Below are 13814 nucleotides of genomic sequence, written 5' to 3' on the forward strand. Positions count from 1 at the left end.
TCTGTTGGGGGAGAGAGGCAAGGGGGGGAGTGGGGGCCGTGTTCAGCCACTGCCCCTCCTGGGACAGCTTTGGGAGGCTGGGCCCTGGGCCACCCTCTCATAGCGACCAGCGATCCCGATATACAGCAAGGCCGTGGCAGCCTGAATGCCGGCCAGCAGGAAGAAATAGAGGTCCATCCGGCATTTGTTGATGTTCCCTGGGGAAAGGAGGGGTTGGCATTCGGGTCAGGGCAGGGATCCCCCAGCGCTGGCAGCTGAAGCCAAAGTGGGCAGTGGGTGGGGTCTGAAAACACAGGGCAGATAGCCCACTAGCATCGGGCTGCCCTAGGTGTCTCCTGTGGCGTCTACAATTCCCTGGTAGCTTGCTGTTCTTTCAGGGGCTTAAAACATCATAAGTACCACAGAGAAAGGTGACCCTTAGCCAGAATGGCAGAGTTCCGGAAGCAGGAAGGTGCCTTGGAGGTCTGCTGAGTTCACTGATTCCTTTTGGGCGGTTAGGGTACCTGAGGCTCAGGACAGGACCATGCTGTGGGCGCTGGGCCGGGTTTGGGCGAGAGCCCTGCTCTGAGTCTAGCGTGCCATTTCCATCTGCCTGGGGTCAAAGCACTTGGCAGCTGCCATCACCTTTCCAAGTCGCCCTCCACCCATGTCCCATTCCCGGGGAGGCCCCCCACACTCACCAAAATCCTCCGGGCAGTGTAGCCAGCCTCCCGGCAGTGACAGTAGTGCCACCAGGCTGGAGCCTAACAGCGAGCCCACCCCAGACAGGCAGAAGAAGATGCCCATCATGGCACCCTGCATGGAACGCGGGGCCTCTGAGTACGCAAACTCCAGGCCTGCAGAGAGGGAGGAAGGACGACCCAAGGGGCTGGTGGAGGAGCAGAGCCTGCTGGGCCACAGCCCTCCCCTCCCCCAGCCAGCCCTCCCTCCTGGCTTCCCCTGGGTGACCCCTTGCCTCTGCCCTGCTCATCCCCCCTGAACACCTCCACCTGGGTGCTCCCACACTGCTCTGTCTCCCCTCTTCCCCTTCCTCCTGGGTCTCCCATTTCAGTGACAGAAGCCCCGTCCTCATCCTCTCTCTCTCTCACCCTCTCTGCCCACCTTCAGCAACATCACCAAATCATTTTGATTCAACCTCAGAAATCTCCCAGTGTCTCCCCCGCCCCATTCCCTCTGCCCTGGGCCACATGAACAAAGGGAAGACAGAGAGGACCGCCTTTGCCCAGAGGCCTTGGAGAGGGCCTCATGGAGGAGAGGGCAGTTAGACTGGGAATTGAAGGGGAAATGGGAGTTCACTTCCAATCTGGGAAATGGGAAGGCAGAGGGAACAGCAACCGCAAAGTCACAGAGGGTGGGGAACATGGCACCAGGGGGACTGTGGGGGAAGGTGGTATGGGAAATGTCTTATTCACCTCTAATCCCCACTGCCTATCGCAGTGCCTGGCACAAACCAGTGCTGATAAGTCCCCACGGGGTGACTGCAGCCCCGCTCAGAAAACCCTGCCTTCCTCCATGCAGACAAGCTCCAGAGGCTGTGCCCGTGGGACCTCTGCCTTGGAGGCACCACCAGGCAGAGCCCATCACCCATGCGAGAGCAGGGGAGGGGTCCAGCGTACCTGGGATGCTGGCAAAAATCTCACTGATCCCGATGAGCAGGTACTGAGGGGTCTGCCACCAGATGGACAGTGGTGCTGCATAATATGTGTTCTGCCCAATCTGCTGGGACACCGTCTGGTTGTGACTGATGTACTCTAAACGCTCCATCTCCAGGACTCCTGGTGGTGGGGAGAGGGGCTACAGTCAGGCCCACAGTAGGCAGCTTAGCCCATGACAGAGCTTGGCATGTAGTGGGTATTCACTAAGTAGCCAGTCATTGACTAGGCAGCATGTAAGGAAAAGAACACTGGCCCTCCAGTTCTTCCCTTTTTGCCTTGGCTGCTAGGAAGCTCCAAACTAGGTTTTGCACTCAACAACTGTAACAGCTCTTGTTACTTGAGAGCCTGTTATAGGCGAGGCATTTAATATGCATTCTTGTAAGTAAGAAAGAGAAATTTAGGTTAAGCAATCAGCCCTAAGTCACACAGCTGATAAGTAACTGGGGCTGTATTTGCACCCCAGCGTGTCTGGTTTCAAAGCCAGCCCCATTCCCATGATATCACATGACTCCTCTACTGCAGCATCAAGTATTACAATAGCGTTTCTAATCTGGCTTTTAAGTTTAGTTTATCTCCTTCCCCTTCATTGCTTAGGAGACAGCTGTGCTCTAGTGGAATGAACACCAGATATGGAATTAGGTGACTTGGGTTCCAATCCTGGTCCTGCCACTGGCTAGCTGTGTGATCTTGGGCCAATCACTTAACCTCTCTGAGACCCAGTTCCCTTATGCAAGAAGTAGGAATAAAAATCCCAGGATTATTGTGAGGATGAAATAGGACAAAATGCACTAAAGCATGTAGCTGAAAAAGAATCTAGTTTGGTTTTCATACTTGCAACACAATACTAATTGAGCTTTAATTCCTCTGGTTCCTACTTGTGATCCAGGCATGGTGCTGGGTGCTTTACCAACTTCATCTTGTTTAAACCTCACAACACTCCTGCTAGACCACATTCCAGGAGGGTAGAGCCTGGCCTCTGCACAGGGTCTGAATGAATTACTCTCCGCGTTTTAAAGATGAAGCTCAAGAACACTAAGTAACTTCAGGATCGTTAAGTCACAAAGTGAAAAGGGCTGAGGTTTGTGCAGTAGCATGCAAGGCTTCTTTACCAGAGCTTCTTTCTTATGAGTGGCTTCAAATCCTTTTGAAATGGAAGAGGGAAGAGAATAAATAATAGATACTTTTTGAAAAATGTCCCCCAACTGCTAAATGGCTGTGTGTCTTTGGAAAAATGCATTCAACACATTTTTTGAGCACCCGTGTGCATTATTCATAGCAGTGAATAAAAAAGAAAAAAAATCCCCTGCCTTCAGGAAGCTTACATCCCACTGGGGAAAATCTTTTTTCCTCTCCTGGCCTGAGTTTCCTCATCTGTCAAAACGAGGGGAGGCTGGACTCAAGGAGGAGGGTCTCTTTCAGCTCACATCTTCCAGAAGCCAAGACTGGCACCCACCGGTGGAGGGTGTACTTGGCCCAGGCCCACAGCTTCAGCATCAGCCCCTGGTGGAGCCAGCCTCCCCCCAGCCCCAGAGAAAGGCCAGCCCCCTCCCCAAGGCCCTCCACTCAGGCCGACATACCTGCCACAATGACCGAGGTGAAACCAAAGAACATCCCCAGTGCCATCTTCTGCAGAGCCGAGGGAAGCAGCTTGCAGCGCAGCAGTAAAGGATCGAGCAGGTGGTCCTTCACAGGCACCAGGATCAGCAACACCACGACGTTGGCCAGGAGGAGCCAGGCTTCTGGGATCTGGGAAAGAAGGAACCAAGAGAGGCAGGCTAGCAGAGCAGAGGAGCTCTGGGCCGGAGTCCGGAGACCTGGACTCCATCCAGACTGTCCCTGGGTGACCCAGAGCCAGTCCTTTCCCCTCCCCTGATACACACTCCTCGGCTGTGTAACTAGGGGATGGATTAGATCAGGGATGGCAAATACGTTCCTTTAACTTCTATCAATTGGTAGTGGCTGCCTGGAATGTTCGTGGGCTCAACATGAAAGAATGCCATGATTGATTAGTGATGTCTGCCATGGGCAAGGAAGGGAGGTCTAGTAGCAGATATGTCATTTATCTGCCAGCTCTGAAGATCTTTGATTTTAAGAGTCTCTGAAATGCCAAGGAACTGGTTTGGAAAGTCCTGGTGAAAGGCAGAGATCTGAGCATCCAGGAGTCCCACTGAGGGAGGGAGCAAGGTAAAGTTGAGGATGCCCCCAAATGTGCCTGATCCGAGGGCCTGGTGCAAACTGGGCAGTGAGGCCCGCTTCAGAGCAGCAGTGGGTGGGAGTGAAGCTGGCCTGAAGTCTTGTATGCACTTGAGCCTTTTGGCAGGATGTCTGGGCCTCCAGGTGCGTTTCCTGTATCCCGAGGATGCCGTGCCGCTGGGGGACGGGAGTGTGGCGGCAGCTTCATTTCCTCCTTTTCTTGGAGGAAGCCCCCAGCCCGGCCTGAAGTGGGGGCTGAACACGTGTGTCTCTCACCTTGTAGCCACCGCCCTGGGCCCTCAGAGCCGCGGATCTGTTGGCAGGGTAGTCTGGGAAGATGTTCGGGATTTGGAGGTGAAGACCTTGCAGGACATAGGTGGACTGCATCTGCCGAGAGAGCTGGAGGTGAGGCTGGAACAGAGTTGGCCGCCTCACCTCCGTCCCAGGATGCTCCCAGCTCCAAGGCAGGCATTCCTCTGCAGTAGCACAGGGCAGCTGGGCAGTTGTCCCCTCGCCCAGCTTCAGGGGGAAAGTGACCTTCCCACCCTCCTCCCTCCCCAGGAGCTTCCTTTGCTCTGCTCCCAGGCCTGAGGGCTGTGCGTGCCGCTTTGCTCCAGAGCCCAGGCCCAGCTGGTCTGGCCCACATTCTTGTCTCCAGGGCCTGGCACGGAGTAAGCGTGGATAAATATTTGTTGACATGGGGAAGATAATGCATGGCTGTCCCCGCAGGGAGTGCTCATCTGACACTGAGGCCAAGCTGAGCCCCACAGGTTGACGCAACTGGGGACCGCGTAGGCACTGACCCAGCAGGGTGGCCCCGGACAGCAGCAGGAGCACGCTCCAGGGGGCCCCGCCATACCGGCCGTTATCCCATTAGTTGCTGTATGAGGTTGGGGGGGGGGGTCTGGGAGAATCCTGCAGGAGGGCCTGGGGCCAGAGGAGGGCACTTGGGTTGCTCAGGGCAGCAGCTGTTTGCTGACTGGTATGGAAGGATGTCAGTATTCTGACAACTGGTACGACTAGGGATCAACCATGGACACACGTGTCCCATCACAGACACCTTCCGCCTCTGTGCCACCCCCAAGTAGCAGGCTGGCCCTGCACAACCCTGACCCTCTGCAGCTCGCAACAAGCTTCCTGCAGAGCATGTGTGGGAGGCAGTGACCTTGTGGACTGGGGATTAGAGGCTGGGGTTAGGCTGCAGCCCACCCTCCACACACCCGCACACACATTCACTGCAGTAACCTTCCCCTTGGGGAGCGGGCGGGAAGCAGCGGTTTTCAAACCTGGCTGAGCGTCTGCATCATCTGAGAAGTTTATTACACTAGAGACTCCTCCAGCAATTCTCTTTCGGTAGTCTGCGGTGGGACCTGGGAATCTGTATTTTTTTAAAAGCTCTGCAGGGGATTCTGAGGCGCAGCCAGGGTGGGGAACCGCTGTTGCAAAGCACTCGAGGCACTGAGCTTGCCCCTAACTTGCTGTGGGGCCTCGGGCAACCGACACACCTTCTCTGGGCCTCCGTTGCCAAGTTGGAGAATCTGAATGCTGCAGAACTGTTAGAGCCTCTAGTCTAACAGGAAACTGAGGCCCGGAGAGATGGGGTGACTTATTCAGTCACTGGGCCTCAGACCCGTCTCCACAGCTCCTTGTGCTCTACCACCCAGAGAGAGTAATTATTGGGACGGCTTAGCGCCAGGCGCCACCCCAGCTGCTACGTGGCAGCAGTTCACTTTGTGAGCCCCTCCCCCTTTCCACATACCCTGAGCATCTACCGTGAGAGATGAGACCAGTGAGGGGCCTGGGGAGCCAGTCCCCCCAGAGCGAAAGGGCAGGGGTGCTGACCTGGAAGTATACCATCCAGTAGGGCACCAAGGTCACCAAGACGGGCAAGATCTTCACCAGCACCTGGAAGTTGGCGATGTCCTCTTGGGGGGAAGGGCCAGGCTGGGGAGACCTCTGGTCAGGCAGCAGCTGGGCGCCTGGAGGGTCTCTGAGGGGCCATAGAGGCAGCAGATAAAATGGCTGCGACCGTCATCACCACCACGGCCGCCTTCCCACCTCCCCCATCATCCCCTACTTTAATCCCACTCCCCTGTCACCAGCTATCACAGACATCATCTCGGAAATCGCCACCCTCATGTCCTCCACTCCACCATCGGCATCCCTTTCACCGTCATCACCATCATCACCAATGCCAGCATCCCTATAATCACCATTAGCATGGTCATCACCATCACCAAAGCCATCCCCTCCGTGGAGTTCTCATTCTATCACCATTATTTTCTCAGTGCTGGCACTGCCACTGTCAATACTATCACTGTCATCCCTGTGGCAGAGTTGGCGATCAAGACCCATTCCATCCTAGAGCTGTGGCCTCTCGTAAGCCTCTGGTAAGACCAGAGGCTGTGGCGAGCAGAGTCTTGGGGGATTTTTTGGCTCGTAGTGTTGATGTGCCATGGGAACCAGGGAAGCCCCAGTCCATGCCTGACTCAGAGAGAGAGGCTGTCACAATTTGAGACACCCCAGTTCCCCCAGTGCGGTCTCCAAGTCCATCCTCCTCAACAGGCAACATGGGAGCCCTCTCCCTACAGAACAAGGGATGGAGAGGTAGGGGTGGAGGGAACATTATTAGGAGACAGGAAAGATCAACCTTTACCCTTTACCCTTTGCCCTTTGTCCGGAGAGGCTTCTAATCCCTACTTGCCCAAGAGCCTTGCCTCGTCCTTTGAGATTCCGAAAGGGACGACACCGGTGTGGTGCGACGGCCACCATCAGCTTCTCTCCACCCAGTCTGTGATGTTGCTCTTCCACTAACAGGTGGATTTTAGCTGCCCTGCCCTTGAATCTGAGCTGGCCTGTGACTGTACTGACCAACAGAATGAGGAAGGAGTGATGCTTTGGGACTCCAAACCTCCAAAAGGCCTTCAAGGGACCGACAGCTTCCACTTCTTGCCCTCTGGAACATTCCCTCTTGGAATGCTCCCTCCTCTCGCAGCCCAGACACCTTGCCGGGAGAGGCTTCAGCCACCTGGGGGGCAAGGCCACACGAAGGGAAGCCGAGGTGTCCTCGTTGACAGCCAACGTCGACTGCCGGCCAGGAAAGTGAGCCGTCTTGGATGTTCTAGCCCTTTCAAGTCCTCAGTGACTGCAGCCCCCCATGGTATCATAAGAAGCAGAACTGTCCAGCTGAGCCCAGTTACCCACAGGATTTTGAGGGGTAAAAAAAGGTGGTTGCTTCAGCCACTAAGTTCTGGGGTAGTTAGTTAGGCAGCAATGGACCATTCGAACAAAACCTTACAGCAATGCACCAGGTTAGGGGAAAGCATGTTCTATACCTTTTCTGTCTAGATCTCACCGACAGGAGCTGTAACTGGGTCCAAGGTCTGGAGACAGGTTTGCTTAGCATAAGTAGTCAATTAACTCAGGAAAGAGAGGGGCAAAAGGAAGCCACTGTGCACATGCAAGACCATTCAGAACCTTCCTCCCTTGAATGCCAGATAATGGGAAAGGGAGCCAGTTTGGCTGACATCTTAGCCTTTCTGATACTTAATATCCAGGTAGCGTAGACTGCTATCCCAACAACCTTCACTGGTAGATCATCTTCATAACCACCACTCTACCGCCATGGTTCTCACCATTGCCAGTGTTTATCTTCCTTGTCACTAATAACACCATCATCCCTATCTTTATCGCCACCATCACTGTCAAGACCACTAACATCCTCATACTTTCCACAGTTAGTCCACTGCCACTACCACCACCATCACCCTGACCTCTATCAACATCCTCAGTCATGGCGGGCAGCTCTAGCCCACTGGGGAGCTGGTCATCATAAAGGGCTACCACTGGAGCTGATCCAGAATGTCTTTAAACTGGATCACGTGGCCCCTTCACCCAGAGCCCTCCCCTTACCTGGCAGAGTGTCGGCGCCACCGCCTGGGACAGCAGTTCTGGAGAGCAAGTTTGAGCATGGAGGACACTTGGCTGCCTGTGGGGGGCTTGGTAATGAAGCTGGGGGTGGCGAAGAGGAAGATGAAGAAGGCCAGGCCCACACAGCCCACGATGATGCTGTAGCCCAGCAGGAAGTTGATGTTCTGTTGGATAAAGGCCAGCACCAGCAACGACAGCACGGCACCCACATTAATGCTCCAATAAAACCAGTTGAAGAAGCGGCGGTTGGCATGGCGGCCAAGATCCATCACCTGCCAGGCAAGGGTGAGAGTGAGGGCCAAGGAGGTGTGAGGGCACCCTGCCGTGTGCCTGTACCCCCTCTCCCACAGGGACACTTCTTGGATCAGTGGGTGGGCGTTCTGGCACTTTCCTCATCCCGATCACTAAATAGATGCTCAATAATATTTGTTGAATGGATGAATAAACCCTTCTCTTGGGAGTCACCTGTTAACGATCAGGACATTTTGACACAGCTGTTTCTTCCTGCCCTTGACACACATTGCTTTTTTATTGTCACTAAGTAGTACACACAACAGATGTCTCTGGTGCCACTTTGTTCATTTCTAGCTGATTTATCCCTTTGTCTTTGAGCAATCCATACTGTGTGTCACCTTCATAGTCAGAAAAAAGCCAGTCAAGGTCTCAGGTCTGTCCGACATTATTAAACATGATTTGTGCATATTACTGAAAGAACAGTTAGAAGTCTAATTGAAAATTTCCTCTGCAGTTTGAAGATGCAAATGGAGTTTTCCATTGTGCTCCCACCACAACTTGCCTCCCAGTCAGACAAAGTTGGCATAATCAGGGAAAGCAGAAGTGGTCCCAGACACGGCCCCAAGAGCGGGTTCTGGCCTGGTGAAAAAAAAAAATGGGCCCCACAGCAAGGGCAGTAGGGCTGAAAATCTTTACCCAGGATTTGGATCAATCTGCAACAGCCAGGCCCCAGGCCCCCTTCCGGTCTGCTGGCTTGGATCAACTGCACTGGCTGCCCGTACCTCTCCTAGACCCTGGTCCCACATTCTGACTCAGCAGGTCTGGGGCAGGGCCCGGGCATCTGTACTTTTTAAAAGCAGTGATGTCTGGAGGTCACCTCTCTAGATAAATGATTCTGTACCCCATCACCGTTTCAATAACTCCCCAAATCTCAGAATCCATTATTCTCCTTCCACCCAGAGATACATATATCCATTAGTTAAGATTTTATCAAGCTTTAATTTCTGTTGTTGCATTAGGAAAAAGGTAACTATGTATTTTGTTCATTTTCCAAATGTAAAATTTTAGTCCACATAGGTGCACTTAAAACTGCATCCCCTTGGAGATTCTGAGGGGTCCTCTTGGCGATGAGGAGGGAGGGGCCTCTCACTCACTGAGAATCTTTGCTGTAGACTTTCAAGCAGAAAATTGAATAAGTCCCATTATGAGCAGGCACTCCATTTATTAATTGGATATAAATGAATACGACAGTTGCAACTCTAAGGGGAAGACCAGGCAGCCCATTCAGGATATAAATGAGCTCTCCCAAAATGAGAAGCCACTTTGTCGAGAATGATGGATGGCCCTTTCTGAAATCAGCAAGTGTGTTAAACACTCAGTTCCTGGGTATGGCTGCCTGCCAGATGGTGCCACCCGCTCCCCCCCGCACTCCCCATCTGACTGCCCCCCTGAATTCTGCAGCAGCCCCCTCACTGCTCTGGTGTGCCCACTCGTGTTACACCCATCCACTCCCTACCCTGTAACCAGAGCCATTTTAAAGAACTCAAATCTAATCGAATGATGTCCATCCCTGCCTCAAATCATTCTAGTGTTTCTGAACTGTCCTAGGGATCAGGCCAGACCCCCAGGCAGCCTTCCAGCCTGGCCTGGCCCCACCCAGAGTCCATGCTACCCAGTGGCCGAGCCTCTGAGAGACCAATTCTGCCGCCAAGAGGAGGGACAGACAGGAGGCAGTAGATGGCTGAGGCCCTCTGGAGGTCAATGAAGTCAAGGGCACCTGGGGGTGGAGTGGGATGTCAATGAAAGAGCAGAATTAAGGGAAGATGAGAGAGTCCCACTGGCAGATATTGGGGGCCTCCTGGTCTGCGGGAAGGTCAGTGGTGGCTGAGGAATGGACAGGGCTGTCCTGGGGGGCACTGAATCCCCCATCGTCAAAGGAATCCAAACAGGCTGGATGAGTCACTCCTTGGTAAGGACTCTGGAGATTGTGTTGGATGCTGGATTGTGGATGCCAGCTGGATGCAATATTCCTTCCAAAATGTCCCCTTTCTGATTGTAATACATGCAATTAAAGAACATTTTAAAACAGACAATTAGGAAAAAAGTATAATTAGTCCAGTGGCACCTGATCACACTACTGTCACGATTTTTTCCTGTTTCCCCCTTTTGTTGACACCTGGTCTTTTCACATGGCTGTAATCATATTCTGTATGCAATTTTGCATTGCTTTTGCTCATTAACACTGTATGTGGTTTTGTTCAAGTCACGTTACATATTTTTTAAAATTACTGTCTAATAGCCCACTGAGTAGAGCTATCAAAATATAGCCACGTTATATTATATACTGTTATATACTAGCCATAGCTATATATAGCCATGTTATATACTGTTATTACACAGTATTTACTCACTCATTTAACAAACATCTATTGAATTTCTCCTATGTGCCATGTTCTGTCCAAAAGGGTACAGAAAAAGGCTCAGAAGTAAAGATATTGGCCCAAGTGCCTCTGGCTGGTGAGTGGCAGAGTTGGGATCTGAACACGTGGGCCTGACTCAACCTCTAGCACAGCTGGCAGGAAGAGGCTCCCGCCAGCCTCTAGATCCCGACAACACACAGATGGGGCGCAAGGTGTGGGGCCTGAAGTGCAGCCACCCTTACCCTGCTCTTCGACCCGCTCTCTATGAGACCTCAGCCAGGCTGATAAATGTCCTGAAACTTCAGTGTCCTGATCTGTAAAATGGACATAAAAATACTACCTACCTTCTAAGTCGTTAAGAGGATGAAGTGAGTTAAAACACTGAAAGTGGCACATAGTCAAAGGCCAACTACGGTTATCACTATTGTTGCCATCGTTTTTGCTGTAGGGGTCCGCACCCCCAAACCCCCAACCCCACAGCTTCTTTCAAATCAAGAAACTGGGCCCGGAGAGGGGTCACGCCGGCTGGCAGCCAGAGCCTCTTGACTCCCGGGTCCATCGCTTTCCCTCCGAACGAACGCGCCCCGGGCCTCCCGACGGGGCGGGCCCTCCCGCCACTCACCTGGTCGGCCCCGAAAGAGGTGAGGTTGCTCCTGACGGAGCTGGCGGCCAGGGCGAGCAGCAGCAACGCCGCGTAGAGGATGGGGGCGCAGTAGGGGGCGGGCGAGGTGCGCAGGCAGCCGGGCGAGGGGCAGGCGGGCCCCAGCGGCAGGGAGAGCATCTCGCCGCAGAAGGAGCTGCGGCCGTCGGGGAAGGCGGTGGCGGCCAGCAGGCCGGAGGCGGCCAGGTAGAGCAGCAGGCTGAGCGCGATGGCGCGGTGGCGGCCCAGGTATACGTCGGCCAGCCAGCCGCCCACGGGCGCCAGCAGGTACGAGGCGCCCAGGAAGACCAGCGCGGCGCGGGACGCCTGCTCGCCCGCCCAGTGGAAGTCGGCGCTGTTCAGGTAGAGCACCAGGTTGCCCGCGACGCCGAAGAAGGCGGCGCGCTCCAGCATCTCCACGAGCAGCACCGCGGCCGCCGCCGCCCGCCACCACCGTCGGGGCCCCCGCGGCCTGCGCTCCAGCAGCGGCCGGCGCTCCCCGGACTCTCGGGGCTCCACTGGGGCGCGCGGCCCGGGCATCCTGGGCCCCCGCTGCGCTTCTCAGACCCGTACCCTGTCCCCAGCCCTCCGCCCCTCCCCCGCGGCCTCCCTCTTCTCTTCTCCTCCCTTCCCTCCTTTCCCACCCCTTTTGGTCCCCCTGCCTCTCCCTTTTCCCCTCTGCTCCCCTGTCCCCTCTCCCTGTCTTTCTCGCCCCCTCGGGCCTCTGGGGCTACCCAGATTCTACTTCCCGCTCCCTACTTCTCTCCTCTCCCCTCCTCCCACCCCTAACTCTTCTTCCTTCCTCCACCCTTCCTCACTGCCGACCCTTCTCTTTCCTCTTCTCTGCCCCTCCCTCTCCTTTCCTGCGGGTCTCTCCGGTTGGTCGTCTTTTCTTAACCGTTGTCCCCTCCCCTGGTGACACCTGGCCCACACGCCGGAGACAAGGGTCCTCCCACAGGGGCTCCCTCTGCCCCCACCGCCCCGCTGTCTCCTCCACCTCCTTGCCTTCCGGAGACTGCCTCCCCTGCCGCCCCTCCCAGGCCCTCTCCCTTCGGGCTCAGCCTCTGTCCAGCTCTCTGCTCCTTGAGAAACTCTGGGAGCCCCTAGCTTCCCCTTTCGCTGCTTCTGTGGCCAAGCTGAGTCACATGGTGTCCTAGGGTGTTTAGGAGAAGCGAAAGTCTGGGTCACAGGGACCCTGCCAGGCCAGCTTTCTAAAAACCTCCCTCCCCCCCATTATCCTCCCCCCCAGCTCTGCCTACTTTCCTGAAGGCTGGAGGAATGTTTTCCATCTTTCACTTTCGTTTCTCTCCTGGATCCCACTTTTGCTGCATCCTCTTCCAATCACAAACCAAAGCTAGAGTGATAGGACCGGAAACACCATATGCATCATTTGGTTCTACCCGCCCACTTTGTGGATGCAGAGACTGAGGCCCAGGGGAGGCGGGGAAGGGAGGTCCGGGGATGACTGGTTCATGGTGGCTGAACTAGGGGTAAACCACTGCCCGGGCTCCTGAGAGACACAGGAAGCTCTCAAATGCAATTCAGATTTTGCAAATGCTATCATGAGGAAGGAAGTGGGGGCACCTTCAAGAAGCTTGTGGCGCCATAGAGGGCCCACAAGTAAGTCGAGATTGAGAGAGACTGACCTCAGACTAAATCAAAATCAGGCCTTAGCCCTCCCCTCCTTAGAGCCCTGCGGTGCACTTGGATTAAGGGCCAGCCTTCAGCCTGACCTAAAAGCCCCACGGCATCTGGTCCCTGCCCTCCTCCAACATCACGCAGCCCCACGTCCACTCAGGTCCAGCCACACTGACCTACTTTCTCTGTTCCTCTCACATGCTGAGCCCCTTCCTGCTTCGGGACCTTGGTCTCTGCTGTTACCTCTGCCAGAACTGCTTTTCCTCCACATCTTGGCATGGGTGGCCTTTTCTCTTTATTTAGATTTCAGCTAGAATGTCTCCTCTTCATGGAGACCTTCCCTGGTATCCTATCTAAGCAGTTGCCTACTGGATTCTCAGCATCCTGCCTCTGTTTTAATGTCTTCGGAGCACATAATACTCGTTCAATTACCAGTTATCACCTCCAGTGGAATAGAAGTGTCATTGGATCAAGGAACTTGTTGAACTTTTTTTTAAGACTTTATTTTTTTAGAGCAGTTTTAGGTTTATATCAGGAGGATGGTACAGAGATTTCTCATACCGCCCCCCCACCCCACACATGCATAGCCTCCCCCATTATCAACATCACTCACCAGAATAGATACTTTTTTTTTTTTTTTTTTTACCTAGGGTGAACCTACATTGACACATCATAATCACCCAAAGTCCATAGCTACCTTAGTGTTCACTCTTGGTGTTGTATGTTCTGTGGGTTCGGACGAATGTATAATGACATGCATCCATCATTACAGTACCATACAGAGTATTTTCACTGCCTTAAAATTCCTCTGTGCTTTGCCTATTCATTCCCCCACCCTCCCATCCACCGGCAACCACTGATCTTTTTATTGTCTCCATAGTTTAGCCTTTTCCAGAATGTCATAGAGTTGGAATCATAAAGTATGTAGCCTTTTCAGACTGGCTTCTTTCGCTTAGGATTATACATTCAAGATGCCTCTATGCCTTTTCATGGCTTGATAGCTCATTTCTTTTTAGCACTGAGTAATACTCCATTGTCTGATGGACCACAGTTTATTTATCCATTCACCTACTGAAGGATACCTTGGTTGCTCCCAAGTTTTGG

At 53.9% G+C, this 13814-nt stretch overlaps 1 protein-coding gene across 1 annotated transcript; it reads right to left on the bottom strand.

The window, feature by feature from the left end:
- Nucleotides 1–40: 40 nt before the first annotated feature.
- Nucleotides 41–11653, bottom strand: SLC15A3 (solute carrier family 15 member 3). Its single transcript, XM_068554147.1, has 8 exons — nucleotides 11055–11653; nucleotides 7761–8050; nucleotides 5691–5838; nucleotides 4125–4235; nucleotides 3233–3401; nucleotides 1617–1775; nucleotides 681–836; nucleotides 41–197 (listed from the first exon to the last, which is right to left on the bottom strand). The coding sequence occupies exons 1-8, from the start codon at nucleotides 11610–11612 to the stop codon at nucleotides 43–45; spliced, it is 1746 nt and encodes a 581-aa protein (XP_068410248.1). The 5' UTR covers nucleotides 11613–11653; the 3' UTR covers nucleotides 41–42.
- Between the last annotated feature and the right edge of the window lie 2161 nt (nucleotides 11654–13814).

This window comes from Eschrichtius robustus, chromosome 11 (genome assembly GCF_028021215.1).
Source record: "Eschrichtius robustus isolate mEscRob2 chromosome 11, mEscRob2.pri, whole genome shotgun sequence".
In the NCBI taxonomy this organism is placed as follows: Eukaryota; Metazoa; Chordata; class Mammalia; order Artiodactyla; family Eschrichtiidae; genus Eschrichtius; species Eschrichtius robustus.

Excerpts from the sequence above, each read along its gene's own strand:
- SLC15A3 (XM_068554147.1), bottom strand. The coding sequence starts at position 11,612 with ATGCCCGGGCCGCGCGCCCCAGTGGAGCCCCGAGAGTCCGGGGAGCGC. Across the intron at positions 3,402-4,124 it reads CCCAGGGCGGTGGCTACAAG|ATCCCAGAAGCCTGGCTCCT; the intron begins GTGAGAGACACA and ends CTTCTTTCCCAG. Across the intron at positions 1,776-3,232 it reads CACCTCGGTCATTGTGGCAG|GAGTCCTGGAGATGGAGCGT; the intron begins GTATGTCGGCCT and ends CCCCACCACCAG.